Genomic DNA, 18,621 nt, shown 5'->3' on the forward strand with positions numbered 1-18,621 from the left:
ACAGCACATTGCCAAGACCCTGCCCTTCATCTGCATCCTTTAAATATCACCACAAAGTATTTACTTTGCTGTATGCTCATTTGATCAACACTTATCCCAAAAAATCATAATTTTTTAGCTATTATCAAACATAAGAAACCCCAGAACACAAATGACTGATTAATTTCACACTCTCTAAAGCAAGAGCAGGATTGCAGTGGTTTAAAGCCACACAAGCAGAAGATGTTAAAGATGTCCATCTCTGAAAAATCAACCTTGATCACACTTGGGACTGTGTCATGTTTGGTGGGTCCCATTCACTTTTACCTTTTTGAAACTCATGAAAGCTTTAAAACATTTTCCAAGTGAGATCTTTTGTTATACTGAACATGCTCAGAACTTTTGAGAAGCCAAGAAAATCAATCCACAGGTTTCAGGGAAATAGGTTTAGTACCAAAGCAAATTCTGCCATAGCAGAATGGATGAAATTCAACCCCTAGATAACAAGAACTGCCTACAAGCTCAGGATCTGATCTGCTGTCCTGGCTATGGGGATTTAATTAATACATCAGAGAAGTCTAGAGATATTTAACTTAGCTCCTGCCCATATTAGATTGTAACAGTTGTCATCTCAATGGCTCTTCAGGCTCTGTTGCCTGTATTGATCTAATCTCTAGTATTGATCTGGTCTCTGACAATTATAACTGGAGATTAGGCAACAGAGGCTCAAATGATTTAATGAAGGAAGGAGTCTGGCAATTTGTCCATTCCCAGAGCATACATGGCATGGAAGTTGGCTGGCAGCTACAAGCTGACCCATGGAGGATTCAAATGCCTTGGAGGGGCAGATTGAGGAGTCCATGCTCAAACTAGCATTGGAATTTTTTAACCTGGTATCTTAAAAGGGCATCCCTCCTTAGAGAACTGAATTGACACCCCCTACTTTACCTGACCCTATGTACAAAAAAATTAAATTTAGGCATAGCAACATGTAATCTTAATCCCATCCCTTGTAATTGCTAACATCAGTTTGGGAATTATCATTGTCAAATTCTACCACACCAGATCTGGTAAAATCAGAAGTACTGCATTTTATGTAAAGTAAGTATATATTCAGTTTTTATAATGTTTACTCAATAAGTATAAAAAAATCTTACTTAAGTTGACTACATTTCAGTATAAAGCAGAAAAATAAATAAATTACAATGGTTGTGCAACTCAGACTAAGATGACACAAAAAAGGGGAAAAAAAGACTGAATCAAAAACCATACAGTGAAAAACATAAAAGCAGCTTCTCATGCCACTATGTGTTTAAGTAAAAATGATGAAACTATATTAGCAACCTTCAGAGTGATCATAAATGCCTGCAGGAATTTAAAACTTTCCTCCCTCTGTAAATGCAGTCAGAAATAAAGTAAGAATGTTTCTGGTACAGGGGCAAATTGCATCATTACCAAAACTCTGTGTACTGAAAAAGGGGCACCACAATAAAATGAGAAGCCACCACTCATCAATCCTTAAAGCTTTTGAAAAAGACATTTCAGGATTATACCAGTATTTCTTCTAAAAAGCAAGATTTTGTAGGAAGAAACCCAGCAAGTCCTTTTCCACCACAGCCTCAACACCTGATATTTAATATTCTCTTTTATAACTTCTAACCCATAACACAGCAGCAGAACTTCACATTCATTCAAGCTTTCACAAGAACCTGTCAACCATCGTTTCAAAAAACTAAGAGGCAAATAATGCTTTTCAATTCAATCAAACAGCTATTCCTTGAGGTGACTCTATTACATGGAACAGTATCTTTGAAAAGCAACATTCAAGCCTGAGCTGTAAAATGAAGTGACTTAAGGACTGAAGTTTGCACTACTGACACTGAATTCCATCACTCTAACTGTAACAGTACCAATGAAAATAACAACGTTAAAGGTCTATCCTTGAACACCCTCTTCAGCATCATTTTGATGATGATTCCAGCAAAATGGGATCAAAATGTGTCATCTGATACTCTGAGAGCAATCAAACAAACAGCTGAGGATGCTCAGTTTGACACCTCTTGGCAAATATTTTAATTTTAAAACCGGTTGTGATGTTGCTTTGCTCTTTTTCCCACATCCTCAAAAGGACATGGCAATAGAACATCTGAGTTTTAATACACAACATTGGGTGGAGAGAATTTTCTGGGACAAGTTCTGTTTGTGCAGAACCAAGGTTACGCACTGCCAGTTCACACCACATCAAAGAATTCAACACCTCTGGAAACCCTACCCAGAGAGTTGATTTTAAGATTGTGTGAAAAGCATTAGTGCTGAACTCATTACTTTCACAGCAACTGAGTATTTCATGGCTCCACCAGAAAGTGAAACCTTCAGTGGTTTAATCCACACACCAAAAAGTCAACCTTTTATGAATATGTATAGGTGACATACTAAAAATCAAACACAATGACGATCCCATAGGGGTAAGCATGCTGAAAATCACCCATATTCATCTTCAATAAGAAAATAATTCTTGGGTCATTTCACATTTAGATTGCTCACCATTGTATTAATTTTAAAATGTATTCTACTTCCAAAGGAACTGCTAGATATCACATAGGAAGAAACTTTTATGCCAAATTCATGGCGAGCACCGAGTTCCTTGGCAGGTACACCACCACTCCCACCCCGTGAGCTTCTGATCTTACCCAACTCCCGTCAAACGTCTGCAACGCATTAAAAAGTTCAAACAGCTCGGCACAAAGCCAGGTTACAACATCTGAGATACATGAAAGCAGCTGCAGCCTCAGGGGGGCTGAGCCCCGTGTGACTTACGTTGTTCATGTACTCGGAGAGCAGGTCCTGCAGCGCCTGGCGCACGGCGTTGCACTCGGCCACGATGCGCTCGCGGCGGTCGTCGCGCGTGCACGAGGAGTCGGCCATGAGCGCCGCCCCGCTGATGATGCTCTCCAGGCGCTCCTCCAGCGACGGCCGGAACCGCGCCTCGCTGAACGTCATCGGGTCCAGGATGATCTTGTTCTGGAAGGCAAAGGAAAATAGTAAAATGGTAACATGGTGAAATGGGAAAATGGGAAAATGGTGAGCGGTCGCGGGTCTTTGGCACTTTCGGTGCCTTCGGAGAGGTTTTTTTAGTCTTTCCTATAAATAATTTTTCATTGAATACCAGGTTGGAAGGGGTCACAAGGATTGTCTTGGAGCAATTATCTACCACATTCCTGAAAAAGTAAATATTAGAGAAATATATATATATGTATGTATATATTCACAACCTTGTTACCCAGAGAAGCTGTGGCTGCTCCTGGATCACTGGAAGTGTCCAGGGTCAGGGTGGACAGGGCTTGAAGCAACCTGCAATAGTGGAAGAGTTTTTAGTCCTTCCTATAAATAATTTTTCATTGAATACCAGGTTGGAAGGCATCACAAGGACTGTCTTGGAGCAATTATCTACTACATTCCTGAAAAAGTAAATATTAGAGAAATATATATATGTATGTATATATTCACAACCGTGTTACCCAGAGAAGCTGTGGCTGCCCCTGGATCCCTGGAAGTGTCCAAGGCCAGGCTGGACAGGACTTGAAGCAACCTGCGATAGTGGAAGGTGTCCCTGGCTATTGCAAGGTCTTGGAAGAAGATGATCTTTAAGGTCCCTTTCAACCCAAACAATTCCATGCTAAAGCAGTATTATTTTTCCACAAATATTCTGAAAATTTCTTGGCTCATCAGGACATTCATATGCAAGGTATAAATTTTTTATACCATGAGTGGGGTGCTCTCTGTTAATAATTTCATTTTGATTATTTTAATAAGCAGCCTACACAGCTGAAATGTTACTACATTCCCTCAATATTTCATGAATTTAAAAAATGCAGGAAGTTAAGAGTGCAAGGAAATCATTACTAGATAATGACACACAAAAATTCTAAATCTCTGACTTCCATTCTATAGAGCATCTTTTAACAGCTTCTCTTGGTTTTTAGTCAGGACAATGTGCTGGATTAGTTAACTGAAAAGGGAGCACTACATGAAGACAATCTGACAACATCTTCAGTTTGTCAAATAGTCTACTGGTTAGCAAAGTATCTTTATTCTACTAGAAAAAGAATTGATTTTCAAAGACTCTCTTCTAATAAAGAAAGGTTAATTCCAAATTATGATCACTACTAGACACTTGTGTACTGTATCTATCAAACTTATTACCAAATATCAAATAGGTTTAAACCACATTGATTCTGCTCTTCTCACAGTAAAACTTTGTGTGAAGTTATGAGTTTTAAGGCGCTGCTGGATTATATTTTGGCATGCTTTTCTCTTTTTGCAGTTCAAGGTAAGAAATACAAAAGCAATAATCACCTGCTCTCACTCTCAGGCACATTTACAACACCATGTAATTCAGAAACCTTTTGTTGAAATCATGCAAAGAAGTCTCCTAATTGCATATGGACTAAAAATGTCCTGTAAGCTGTGTACTTGTTATTTGAGCTTTAAAAAGAAAATAATCATGAAATAGGAACGAAAAATGTAAAAGCATTCTGATTTCTAATAATCACACCTATTTTAAAGCACATAGGATTTGTTAATGAACCATTTTAATTTTCACAATGTTCTGATAACTTTATGATTAGTCTATTTCTTTTCATATCCAAGAGCAATCAGCAAGTGCAAGCCAAATGATACAAGTAATTTGAAAAATAAAAAACAAACCAACACAGTATATCAAAATGTACATTAACATTTAGGAACATGACACATAACCAACATGTGCCTTTAGCACTGAAAATTGTTTCTATTTTTTATTAATCAGAAAATGCTCAAATATGTTTATTCAAACCTAAAGACAAACTCCACTTGAATATTTTCTTAGTTTCAGCAGGACAAGGCTCTTAGAAAAGATCCTGTTTCTCAATAAAAATTCCAGTTCACACACAGACCCCATAACTCTCCCTATTATATAGAGAAAGGAACCTCTGAGAAATCTGAACTTCACTGAATCCTTAGCAGCTAAATAGTAATAAACACAAGGAATTTATGAAAATCCATTCTTTAATAAAAGGACAAATAGAAGAATTTTAACCAGATAACGCATTGTTCCAGCTCCAGGAACTGCTGACTTGGCAGAAAAAATGCTGCATTAGCCAGAATGTGAAATAATGTCTCACATGTATCTCCTGGGGTCTGTGTTTCACAGCAGTAAGCAGAGCAGTTTTACAAGCACCTAAATTAGAAATGACTTCTCCAAGAGTTAGGCCTGTGCATATTTATGTAATGGGGCTTTCGAGCCAAAGGGTAATGCTTGGGATTTTCAGAAATCAGCTCTATAAATTCATTTTCACAACCTCGTATTTCACGTGGCAGTAGCAGGGCTATGATTGCACCAAATGAACTATATAAGTCACTTACTGAATTAGCAAGAAAAAAAAATTGAAAAGAATAGCTGTCTGTTTCAGATCCCTAACCAATCCTTCCAGAAATGCCTCCCTTTCCCTGCTCTTCCTCACAGCCACAGGTGTAAGGTTCTCTACCTACTCAGAAACTTTCAGACAGATCTTTCACCTCTCAGCAAGTCATGAATCACATTTTGCTCCTTAGATTTAAAGACCCTGCACTCAAGTCTTCTGTGAGACCCAAAAACCTACCTGGCATATAGAAATATGCATGTGCAGATCTATTTGCATATGCAAATGCAGCATCCTGCACCTGTGGACCTGCACAGGCTGGGGGTGACCTGATGGAGCAGCTCTGGGAGAAGGACCTGGGTGTCCTCATGGACAACGAGCTGTTCCTAAGCCAGCAGTGCATCCTGGTAGCCAAGAATGCCAATGGCATCCTGGGGTGCTGTAGGTAGAGCATTTCCAGCAGTGCAGGGAGGGGATCCTGTCCCTGTGCTCAACCCTGTGAGGCCACATTTGGAGAGCCCTGTGCAGTTCTGGGCTCCTCAGGACAGGAGAGACCTGGAGCTCCTGGAGCAGGGCCAGTGGAGGCTGCACAGGTGATGAAGGGACTGAAGCATCTCCCTGCCCAGGAAAGGCTGAGGGAGCTGGGGCTGTTCAGCCTGGAGAGGAGCCCCAGCTGAGAGGGTCCCTCAGCCCTGGCTGTCCCTGGCTGTCCCCTGGGTGTCCCTGGTGTCCCTGTGTGTCCTTGGCTGCCCCTGGCAGTCCCTGTGTGCAGAAGGGGCAGAGCAAGGCCCAGGCTCTGTTCCAGGGCCCAGCAATGGCACCAGAGGAAGGGGCAGGGACTGAGCTCAGGGAGTTCCACCTGGACATGAGGAAGAACATCTTTACCAAGAGCCCTGAACAGATTGTCCAGAGAGGCCCTGGAGTCTCCTCCCTGGGGATATTCCAGAGCTGCTTGGACCCTGTGCCCTGTGTTCTGCCTGAGCAGGGAGCTGGGTCCAGGTGACCTCTGTGGTCCCTTCCAGCCTGACCCATCCTGGCATTCAGTGCATTCTCCCATACTTTTTGAGCCTTGAAGATGAACAATCTACAGATCAAAGATGAACAATCTAGAGATCAAATATCTCCAGTATGTCTAAACCCTGAAACCCAACTCAACATTTTCACAAGCAGATTTGTTGTACTGCACAAATAAATTCAGGAATTTCTTTACAGGCTACATACAAATACTATTTAGATTTTAAACAATAAATTGTGTATCACAGAGGATGCATAATTAACCCAAGCCAGATCTCCTCACTTTGAACTGTAAAAAGGGAATATAATTCTATGATATTTGTAAATAAGGAGAAATATTTATGACTATCAAGACTTGGCTCATGAAAAATAAAAGTCACTCAGTTGTACTTAATTTTTCATCCATATCCCATAAAACTTTGTATTATAACTCATTTCTAGTCTTAAATATTATTAAATATTTGGTTGGGGTATCTGTCAATGACAATTCAGAATTACAGAGTAATTTAGGTTGGAATGAACTCCTGAAGGTTATACTTTAAACACCTCTTTAAAACACAGACAACTTTAACATCATGCCAGGTTGCTCAAGGTTTCATCCAGTCAAGATCAGAATTCCATCTTTGGAGATTTTCCAGACATCTCTGTCTACTGTGTGAGTGCCTGATCATCTTCATGGGTGATCATGGGTGACTTCTTTCCTTCCCAATATTCAGAATTTTCTCAGAACTGAGGTTCATGGTGTTGGGATGAGGCGCCAGGTGCACCTCATCCCAACACCATGAACCTCAGTTTTGCTTAAAATATAACAAATAAAGATGCAATTACTTTCTGAGGAGTGGTTATAAATAAATGACAGCCTAGATGTTTATATTAAACTCTTTCTCAAATATGTCACAAGGAAAAGAGGTTTTGGAGTTTTGGGAAAAAGGAGACGGGATGAGCATGTCAGCTCCATGACAGCTCCTGATGTTCAGTAACCAAAGAAACATAATTTTTTGCTTACAAAAGCTATTATTCTTCTTCAAAGAGAACTTGGTGCCAAAATTCAACTTCAGACTATGTTACTGACACCTATAAAACTCTTACACATATATTAACAAGGAAATAATTGGAAATCATTTTCTTCTTGGAAAGAAGAAAAAAATAGTTGGAAGGAAATCTGGCTAAATGAATTTCTTTAAAAGTTGCAATTTCCTATCACTTCTTAAAAGCAAGCTAATCAAAAATGAATGTAAATAAACTGGAACACTTTACATTTCTAATTAGTTAACCACAAATCAAAGACTGATACCATAATTCAGTCCTTATAATTAAGTGTTTCAAACCTCTTTATAAATGTTCAGATGACTGTAAACATACATCATTTTTGGCTGCAGTTGCTGAAACAAAATCCAAGAAAATTAATTTTAATATCATTGAAGATTTGTTTGAAAACTGTCAAAACTTGTGATAAAATCCTCTTTAAATTTAGTTAACTATCTTCTCTTCAACTCTTCTTTTTTCCCTAAATTATACCAAGGTGTGTTTACAGAGAAGTTGCCATGTTTTAATAAATATTAGAGACTTCTGAAAATAAACCTCTTCATATTAAGTTGCTCTAAACCAACTTTCTCTTGTTCAGAGGGCAATAAACTATCTCACACACTAATAAACTAGAGGGCAGCACTTCAGAAATTTAAAATAATGGATAAATTATTCATACTTGAACTAAATAAACTGAAAATAGCCATATACCCTATGTAAATGTATTATATACTCAGAGTGCACAACATTATTGAAACTTTGTGACATTTATCTGCATTAGAATCTCATTTTCAACCATACCAAAAAACCCCTCACAGTCTTTATTAGAAATATAATGGAAAGCAAAAGCAAAATGTTACATTAATAATTTAAAACAATTTTACAACTCACAAAAACCTAGAATTACTGTATCATTGCTTGCATTTTCCAATGAAATGACTTCCTTATTATGTGCAATTGCCTTATTGTTCATGAAATATCTGCTCATTCTCTGGTTTCTGCACATAGAAAGTCATAAGGAAATTTTAGCAGCTTCTTCAGAACCTCTGCCTCATTTATTTGTTAAACACATTAATTCATCTGTTTAGAAAGTGAACCCTTCAGGGCAGAGACCATTTCCTAACATGGTTCTTAAAGATTTAGAATCACAGAATCACAGAATGGTTAAGGTCAGGAAAGACCTCTAAGACCATAAACCACCACCATGTTCACCAAGTGCTACATTGTCCTGGTTTAGGGCAAATTTGGGAGGAATCCTCCAAAGAGGTCCCTCTAGGAAGCAAATTCAAGCAGCCTCTCTCCCCAAGGGGCAGGAAGGCATAAATCTGCTTTTAGAAAAGTAGAAAAAACTGCTTATTTAACAAGCAACGTGCTCACAAACATGAAGAAATGAATAACATTAAACAATGGAATCTTTCATTGTTCTGAAGAGGTGGCAAATTCAGAGACAGTCTTTGTTGTGGGGTGTAGATCAGCTGGCTCAGTCTCTTATCAGTCCCTCCTGCACTGGAAAAAGTTGCACCCTGAGCCTTGGTGGGCTGCAGGTTTGAACTTGTGATGGTTTTTTGGGTTTTCAGTTCAGAGCAGTGTTGAACAATTCCAATAAAAAGAAAAGACACAGTCCAAGGAACTTTTTCGCCTCAGCTAAGTAAAAAACTAACTAAAAGCAAAGGAAAGCTCTATCCTGCTGTCTGTGCTGCAGAGCTCCTGAGAAGGAATGCAGGGGAATCCAGTGCACTTTCTGCAAACTGCTTCTCCCCCACTTCGCTCTCAGAACCAGTCTTAAAGGTGCAGAACTTACTAGCCAGCATAAACAGAAAAATTTGGGATACACAGAATCACAGAATTCACAGAATTACCAGGGTGGAAAAGACCCTCAAGATCATCGAGTCCAACCCAGCCCCAACACCTCAACTCAACCCTGGCACCCAGTGCCACATCCAGGCTTTGTTAAACACATCCAGAGATGGTGACTCCACCACCTCCCTGGGCAGAACATTCCAGAACTTTACCACTCCTTATGTAAAAAATTTTTCCTAACATTCAACCCATATTTCCCTTGGCGCAGCTTGAGGCTGTGAGCTCTGGTTGTGTCAGTGCTGCCTGGGGACAGAACCCAGCCCCAGCTGAGCACAGGCACCTTTCAGGAGCTGTAGAGAGTGATAAGGTCACCCCTGAGTCTCCTTTTCTCAAGGCTGAGCACCCCCAGCTCCCTCAGTGGTTCCACACAGGGTTTGTGTTCCCAGCCCCTCTCCAGCCTCACTGCCCTCCTCTGGACACACTCAAGTGTCTCAATGTCCTTCCCAAAGAGAAGGGCCAGAACTGGACACAGCACTCAAGGTGTGGCCTCACCAGGGCTGAGTACGGGGGGAGAATGACCTCCCTGCTCCTGCTGGCCACATACAAGCACACAAAGTCACCCCAGGACGTACATGCACAGGGCTTTTAACACTTCCTGAGACAGCAAATACACAACTGCCCTCAGCACAAGGAAAATGCAATTTTCATGGTAAATGCCACTGCAAAGTGTGATAGATATTTTACATAAACAATGCCACAACCACAAGCCAGCAGGAAAAACTGCCTTTGAGTAGAAGGAAGCATATGATATACTGAGGGACCTAGTTTTTCTGAGTAACTTGGAGACAAGACCATATAAATAAGAGTGTTTGATGTATTTCTTTGTCAGAAGCACCCGCACTACTGCGAAAATAAATGCTGTGTGCTCAGAGGTTTGGTTTCTGCACCTTTGTCCATGTCTCTGCAATGCTAATAAGGCTGTTGATCTCCTGTTTAGCAATAAATCAAATGTTTCTACCTGTCACAATGCCGTGTTACACAGACACACCATGCAGCTGGACGGTGCAATGCTAAACTGCAGCTTCCAATGAGCTGCTCTGGAGTCATGAAACAAAAGAGAAATAATTCACAGGGGCTCCAAAAACCCAGAGAGGGATTTTGAACAAGGGCATGGAGTTACAGGACAGGAGAAATGGCTGGGTCATATGGCATATTGGGAAGAAATTCTTGACTGTGAGGGTGTTGGTGGCTTCCCTATCCCTGGAGGTGTCCAAGACTATGTTGGACAGGGCTTGGAGCAACCTGGGATACTGGGAAGTGTCCCTGCCCATGGCAGAGGGTGGAACAAGATGGTCTTTAAGTTCCTTTCCAACCCAAACCATGCTGTGATTCTCTGACCTTTCCCTCTGGCACAGCAAGCTGGATGCACCCACAGCAGCTTCACGAGCATCCCACTCAGGCAGGAGTGCACAACCACCAGCACAAGCAACAGCCCCCACCTCCCCAGCCCCCTCTCCTGACTGCTCTCCAAATGTACATGGAGATGCTGCTTCCCTGAAAGAGTGGAGGTGTTCACTTCTCACATACCTCAGCTACAGAAGCATCTCAGAGGTGCTAAAAAAACACAGGCAAAATAGTAGCAAGTGTAGTCTAATTAGAAATTTCACTTCGTGCTCTTTTCGAGCTATCATAAGTAACCTGAAAGAAAATTTATTATGTTTTTGATTTAGCACTTCAGATATTCTTACTTACATTAACAAGAAATTAAGAAACCTGCAATAATTTGAACAATAATGCAATAACTACTGCTGCAGAAAACACATTTCCTTATAGAAATGACAGGTTTTTAAAGCATGTTTCTTGTCTATGTTTTTAGTATGTCTAACAAATTTGTGCTCACAAAAATTCCTTTGCAAATGAAGTGGCCTGCTGCAAACAGGTTACATGTATTTTGATAGGGAAGCACAGGCAGCAGTTGGTGTGTTGGCAAAAGGCTCTTTCTACCACCCAAAGAAGTGGTAGCAAAGTGCTACGGTTAAACTCCAACAAGTATTTTTGATTGCTAAATCTTTCCATGATACTAGTTTACTATACAAGAGCATTTCAGAGGGGAAAAAAAAAATTCATAGACATAAAAAAATATAAACCAGAAACCCACTAGATGGTGCTCCTATACAGCAAATACAGCTCAGCAGCACCATTCCCACTCTAAAGGGGAATGAGTGCAATGAGATCCTAATCCTCAGTTACCCAGGCTGCTTCCCTTCACAGAGATCACATTTTTGCCACGCATTTGCTTCCAAAATCCTGACATCTCCAGAGCCATCCTTTGTACTCTGGAGCTGACCCTTTCCACAGCAATATATAAACTAGCCCATACATATGCAGAAGGGCTTGTAATGGGAAATGCAGCAACAACTGAAAGGAAAAGCTTGTTTGGCCCCTCAGCATCATCAGGACCCCAAAAATTTACTCTGTTTCTTCCTCATTTGAGACATCAGTTCAGCATCCTCAAACACTGCTCTGCAAACAGGTGAAGGTTTTTGGATTCAGTGTAAAATGCAACATTTTGCTGTTGGTTATTGTTTTCTTAATATGCAAAGCATGGCCAGTCTGATGTTTCCCCACTCAGAGGAGACCTGAGGAGTGCAGAAAGTGCCAAAGTATCTCACTACAGCACCAAAGTTTTGGAAACATTGAGGTGCAGCCTGGCTGCCTTCACACAGGAAAAGACTTGGCTTGGCACTTCAGCTGCACCAGGGACAGGAAAAAAAAAAAAATAAAATCCAACTGTATTTTGGGGCTCCCAACACAAGAAATTTGTGGACTTGGGGGAATGAGTCTGGATGAGACCCACAAAGTTGATCAGATGGCTGGAGCCCCTCTGCTCTGGAGCCAGGCTGGGAGAGCTGGGGGTGCTCACCTGAAGAAGAAAAGGCTCCATGGAGCCCTCAGAGCCCTTCCAGGGCCTAAAGCAGCTCCAGGAGAGCTGTAGAGGGACTGGGGACAAGGGATGGAGGGACAGGACACAGGGAATGGCTTCACACTGCCAGAGAACAAGGTTATATGGGATATTGGGAATTATTCCCTGGCAGGGTGGGGAGGGATGAGCAGAAGGGACAAGGACAAGGGAGAATGACAGGCTGGACAGGGCTTGGAACAACCTGTGACAGTGGAAAGTGTTCCTGCTCATGGCAGGGGGCTGAAACGAGATGATCTTTAATGTCCCTTCCTACCCAAACCATTCTGAGATTCTTCCATATTTCACCTAAATCCATACATGAGGTTATCTGAATTTGCAGCACACTTTCCCCAGTGCATTCCCAGTTAAATTCATTATAGAGTTGCTATTATACAGGAATTGCCATTTGCCTGGGCAAGAGCTACTCAAGCTCAACAAGTCTGGTTTCAAATTGCTGTCAGATGTGCAGTAATATTTCTGGAATTGTTTCTTATGAATTTGAGTGGTGAAACAAACACATCTCAATTCTCCTTTCGAAGCTCACATTTTGTTCTGTTCTCTGCAGCATCACAAATCACCTCCCTGAAGAACACATTTATAAGCAAATTGCAATTCCAAAAATGTTCTGCAAAAATCCATTCTCAGATCATCTAGCAGGTATTTGTCCAAAAAGGAGCATTTTAAAGGTAGCCACTTAATGACACAGCATTTTTCTGCTACATTCCTGCCACATTTTGACAGCTCCTAATATTAGTACCAAAAAAAAAAAAAAAAAAAAAAAGAAAAGCAGTCTTTGCTATTGCTATACCCAGATACTTTGTCTTTTCAGTTTTTCTGTAATGTTTTTCCCTCATTACCCACTTATTAGATCTTTCACTCCATTGAAGGTGCACTGCAGTCTTTAGCCATGCAAAATATTCCTTAAGGAGCATTAATGTATTCACGAAATATGTTATGATAGCCCATTTATTAATTATGAGCTGCATTTAACAGCCTGGAGGACAGTGACTAGTGTCACCAGACACTTTGTTTCTCATCAAATGTAGTCAGCTCCTAGATAGCTGACTTGCTCTGTTCAAAAATTCATTTAAGATTGAGTTATTCTGCCTGTAATTTCTCAGTTCAAATGCTGCTCATGACAAAAAATAGTACAATTTCAGTACCCTGGGACCTATCCCAAATACATGAATACCTCAAGTACTAAAAATCATTTTAACCACCTCTTACAATTCTGAACCATATTAAATCATAGAATCCTGCCTGAGTTGGGAGGGACCCACATGGATCAACCAGTCCAACTCCTGGCCCTTCCCAGGACAACACCAAGAGTCCCACCCTGTGCCTCAGAGCATTGTCCAAATGCTACTTGAACTCTGGCAGGTTTGGTGCTGTGACCACTTCCCCTTTGTGTCCTTTAAATTCCTTTATAAACCAAATTATTTTCATACTCAGAAGTCAGAGAGTAAAGGGGTGACCCACAGGCTTAGCAGCTGGAGATGCAACAAGGACCAATGCTGCTGGACTGCAACTTTAAAGACAAAAGTTGCAGTCCAATATTAAAAAAGATAAAAAAATTATAAAACATCAGATAAAACAACATCAGCTGTAGGGCTTGTCTGCTTAGATTAACATATATCAACTAAGCACTATATATTTCTTTTAACAAACAAAATATCACTTTATTCCCTTGCTAGAGGCAGAACTTGCACACACAAACACAAAAGTCAGGGACAAAAGTCAGCCAAGCCATCTCATCAGTTCTTTCTGGAGCAATACAGAAAACAACAGATATTTGCTTTTGGCATCAGTGGAGGAAAGGGGTTTTGGTCCTTTTTTCCTTTAGATATCTTTGCCTCCTCTCTCTAAATCATAGGATTTATAAATTCTATTTTATTTTATTGCAGATAATACAAGCCTTGCTTCAAACACAGGAATAATCCTTTTATGGAGGTATGGTGCATGCATAGTAAACAGCTTTATATTTACAACACCATTACACCCACCCTCCCAGCACTGTGCAAGAATGATTACCCTCATTTTTCATATCCAAATCTAAAGGAAATTATTTAGAATTGCTTAAAATGTAAAGAATTGTAGGTCTGAAACCCCTAGGATCTGAATTTCCACTGTGATTAGCACTTCTGAGGTGTTGTCACACATCCCACTGACACAGCTCCACTCCTCGGGACTCAGGAATTGTAATCCCAGCCCATACTCTGAGAGCAGGCACCCTCCTACTCACCAGAGATCCCAAGTGCCCAGCAAATCCTATTTTTGCCTGTCACTGCCCCCTCTCTATTCCATCATGGAGAACACATTCCCTGACAATCTGTGTGCAGGCCTGGCTGTGGCACAGACAATCATGGAATGACAGAATGGTTTGGACTGGAAAAGCTCTCTTGGATCATCGAGTCCAACTCCAGCCCTGCCAAGGCCACCAATAAGCCATGTCCCCAAGTGCCACATCCCCATGGCTTTTAAATTCCCCCAGACTTGGGGACTCCACCACTGCCCTGGGCAGCTGTGCCAGGGCTGGACAAGCCTCTGGGTGAAGAAAACTTCCCTGATCTCCAATCTAAACCTCCCTGGCACAGCTTGAGGCCATTCCCTCTCCTCCTGTCCCTGTTCCCTGGGAGCAGAGCCCGACCCCCCCCGGCTGTCCCCTCCTGGCAGGAGCTGTGCAGAGCCACAAGGTCCCCCCTGAGCCTCCTTTGCTCCAGGCTCAGCCCTTTCCCAGCTCCCTCAGCTTTTCCTTCCTCAGCTCTGCTCCTTTCCCTGAATAAAATTATTCCCTTACTTTATTTCTAGATATAAATATATATTTTCACATCCACATATATTTTTACCCCTTTGAAGTTACCAAACACACACCAGTGTCAATGCCATCTACCTTCATCTCAGTTTTCATCCAGCACAGTTTCCTGGTCCTTCTCATTGCATTTCTTCTCACTCAATAATTTCATTCTCTTTCTATCTACCTCCCCACCACACTCCAGTTTGATGTGGAGGTCCTGTCTCTGCTGCACACCATCAGGGCTGTGGGGAGGACACCAGATAAATCCATCCCACAGTTTCACATGTGCCAACACAGCAGTCCCTCCATAACCAGAAGAGATGAGAGCTTACCAGATCAAAACTACCATTTCCTGAGTGAAAACAGAGCCTTTTCAGAGTTCAAAGGAAGGTCTTTAAAAATTTATCTATGCAACTTCCATAAATTTGGCAAAATATCATGAAGGGGAAATAAACTGTGCACCTCCATTTGCATTAAGGACTCAGAGATATTTCATGAGCATAAAATATATGCCAAATTTTAATAATAAATTACTAGTAAGACCAGGAATACCTATTTCTAAACTATCTAAGTAAAGCAGCAACATGGAAGTGAAAGGACAAAGCAACAATGCATTAAACATGTTCTTTTGTCATCCAACAATTTCAAATAGGATTTTAAAGGAAAAAGTCTTCTAAGGAACAGATTTGTGAGCTCTCCTTATTTCTACATAAATTATGTCTGAGACGCAATAAATGACAACTAATTTCAAAACTTTGCTGCTAATAACTCACAGGTGACTTTACACAACCCCCCCAGTGCATAGAGTGTGACAATTATCAAAAGACCTAGTTAAACACAATGGCTGTGCTTCAAGTAGGTAGAATAATTATTTGTATTTTATGTGATGATATTTTGACTGAGAAAATGTTCAAATTATTCACACTGCAGTTATCTGAAGCACTAAGCCACAGAACACTAATTCCAAAATCTGAAATAATGAAGGCTGAGAAGTGTTAAAATAATGGAAAAAACCTGTAAGCTTATTTTTAATACAGAATAATCATCTTGGCAGATAATGCAGGGTTTACTAAGCACTTCCTACCAAATATAAACTGATCTCAATTAATATGACTGAGACTGTAAAATAAATATTCTGTAAAATATTTTCATTAGAAAATAGAAAGTTCCTTTCCCTTGCTGAAGTAATATAGTGCCAACATAAAAAGCAAGTATTTTTTCTCCACCACCTTTTAACTCATGACACAGTTTCTCTAGTCTGCTAATATTGCTTGTTTTCTTGCTTGTAAAACATAAATGTAAATTCACAATCATCCCACCATCACCAGCCATAAATTCTGACTTTCCCTAGAGGTTAGGGAATGCCATCTTTGATGCACAATTAGGTGTGAATAAATCTCCTTCAACAGCTAAGCAGTGAGTTAGAAAATGAATAATACAATTGTTTCAGTCTCTGTATCCTCATAAGTCAAAGTTTTCATTTAGTTTCCTAAAATAAGGAAGAGAGAATTCCCCAAAAAGGCTGGTTTTCCACAAATAATTATGAACAGAACACGCTACTACGGCTACACATCTCCCACACACATGCATGGCTCCTGCAAGATCACTGAAAGTGGAAAAGACTTTACCTGAGGAGAAAAAGGATGAATACTCTTATACAGGCAGGGGACAATATCTGATGTCTTGCACAGTCTTCACTACATTTATTTTCACTAAGCACAACAACTCTCTTTGCATTGAGCTTTTGTTCCAGAAGGCAGCAGCAGCAGCATCATCAGTTTGGGACTGAGAAGTCACATGTTTTCTGTCCCTGTTTGTCAAACCTTTGTTGTCCATAATGTGCAAAGTCCCACACAAAAGCTGGAGCACAATCAGACCACACAGGGATATTATTCCCAGGATCTTACCAACCAGGGACCTGTGAGCTGAGAGGGCCTTGAAAACCCTGAGGAATTCCTTAAATCTTAACCCACAGTAATTGTGCAGGTAGAACCACAGATGTAAGAACAGTTGGAGGAGACAAGCCCAGTCCAACATGCTGTGAGATGAACCACCTGCACTACACTCCCACTTCCAGCCCTAAGTGCAGCAGGACTGAGCAGCTCCTGATGTGACAGATGCAGGGATTGCAACCTTGTGTCTTAATCAAAGTGAAAAGGACACCATTCCCCAGTAATAATTTCAACAAGTCTTTGCCTTAAGTCAAAATGAAAGGTGAAAATATTGTCAGAGACTGTCGGCAATAACCTTTTTGTTCACTGCCTGAAGTACAATCCTCACATTGAGAAATCATCAGACAGGACTGCTAATGAAATTAACAGCTAAACAATTAGCTGTCAGGAAAGTTGCTTAAGCGAAACCTTATCTACTGCTGGAACAGAGGCTGCAGCACTTTGCCCACAGCTGAATGACTGCTATCAACTCTGCTTGAAAGATGTTTTTCCATGCCTTTGATTAACATAATTTATGATTCAAGTTGAATGTTAATGTTTCCAGGACACTGAGCTCCATGAGCATTTTCATTTTCTCGTCTTGTCTTCCTGACTTGCTAGGCAAACATGATTTTACCACTCAAGCAACCCCAGATCTTGGTCACATAACTAAACTGCCAGATTAATCAGACTTTGCATTTTCTAGAGCCATGTAGTGAGATTTGTCAAGGATCCTAAGGATAACAAGAATTTCTTTTTCTCACTAACCCAGCCACTGCATATGAGCACAAAAACCCCTTGTAATTCCAGTCCATTAGCAGCAAACAACTATTCCTCACCAAAACCAACACAAACCGATGTCTGCCCTTTGCCTCTGTGTGGGATTCACATTCTCTAAACCTGAGAGAAGCAGTGAGAGAAGAAGAAAAAAGAATAATCAAAACAATTCTTATCTCACAGGCTGCTCCTGTGTTGTAGTACCAAAGTAGAATGAAATATGGATATGGTTTACCCAAAGTGGCGATGCTTTGTTTCCTTGGCCTATCAAGGCCAAGCTGGTGTCCAGACTGTTGGTCAGCAGACAGTCACAAGATTCTGGGCAGTTGAGTTGAGTTGGGTGCTTGTGCAGATTCAGTTTAAATGTAATGTAATATAGTATAAAATAAGATATTATAATAAATTAATTAGCCTTCTAATATCCCTAAAGTCAGCTGCATCATTCCTCCCTGTGTGGGTGGCTTGATTTCACTCTACCTCTGCAGTCTGAGGAAATGGATGTGAATGAAAAGGGGAATTTGAGTCCTATATAACAACTTAGTTAAAAGCTCTGTAGATTGTGTGCTGATACTCACATCAAACTCATTCAAAGCAGCAGCGAGCTCTCCTATGCCAGTGTGGCCCTTGTTCTCATCGGTGGGCGAGGTGGCCTGGGCAGCATTGGAGATGCCAGCAATTGCCTCCTGCACTTGCTTGAAGACGTAGTCCCTGTTGGCCCTGGTGGCCGCCACGTCGGGGTGGCGCAGGAAGGCCTGTGAGGCCGTGTACAACATGGTGGCGTTCTTCTTCAGAGCCCCGCGGGCTGCGGCCATCTCGTCCCTGCAGTGAGGATCCTTCAGCTCCTGGATGAGAGCACACAGCTTTTAGAGTTGGAAACTAAATGTATTTGTTAGAATGTATTGCCTTGAGCATCCGGGCGTGGATGCCATGCAGTGGTTT

The 18,621-nt window shown here is 41.0% G+C and overlaps 1 protein-coding gene across 2 annotated transcripts in view; it reads right to left on the reverse strand.

Annotated features, from left to right (window-relative positions):
• Positions 1–18,621, reverse strand: part of CTNNA2 (catenin alpha 2) — a 469,832-nt gene that overhangs the window by 332,020 nt on the left and 119,191 nt on the right. For both annotated transcript variants that reach the window (XM_059845428.1, XM_059845429.1), the window contains exons 6-7: positions 18,258–18,524; positions 2,797–3,000 (exon numbers count right to left, since the gene is read on the reverse strand). In XM_059845428.1, the coding sequence (XP_059701411.1) occupies positions 2,797–3,000; positions 18,258–18,524 (471 nt within the window). The remainder of the gene's footprint in view (positions 1–2,796; positions 3,001–18,257; positions 18,525–18,621) is intronic.

The sequence above is a fragment of the Haemorhous mexicanus genome, chromosome 4 (assembly GCF_027477595.1).
Source record: "Haemorhous mexicanus isolate bHaeMex1 chromosome 4, bHaeMex1.pri, whole genome shotgun sequence".
Classification (NCBI taxonomy): Eukaryota; Metazoa; Chordata; class Aves; order Passeriformes; family Fringillidae; genus Haemorhous; species Haemorhous mexicanus.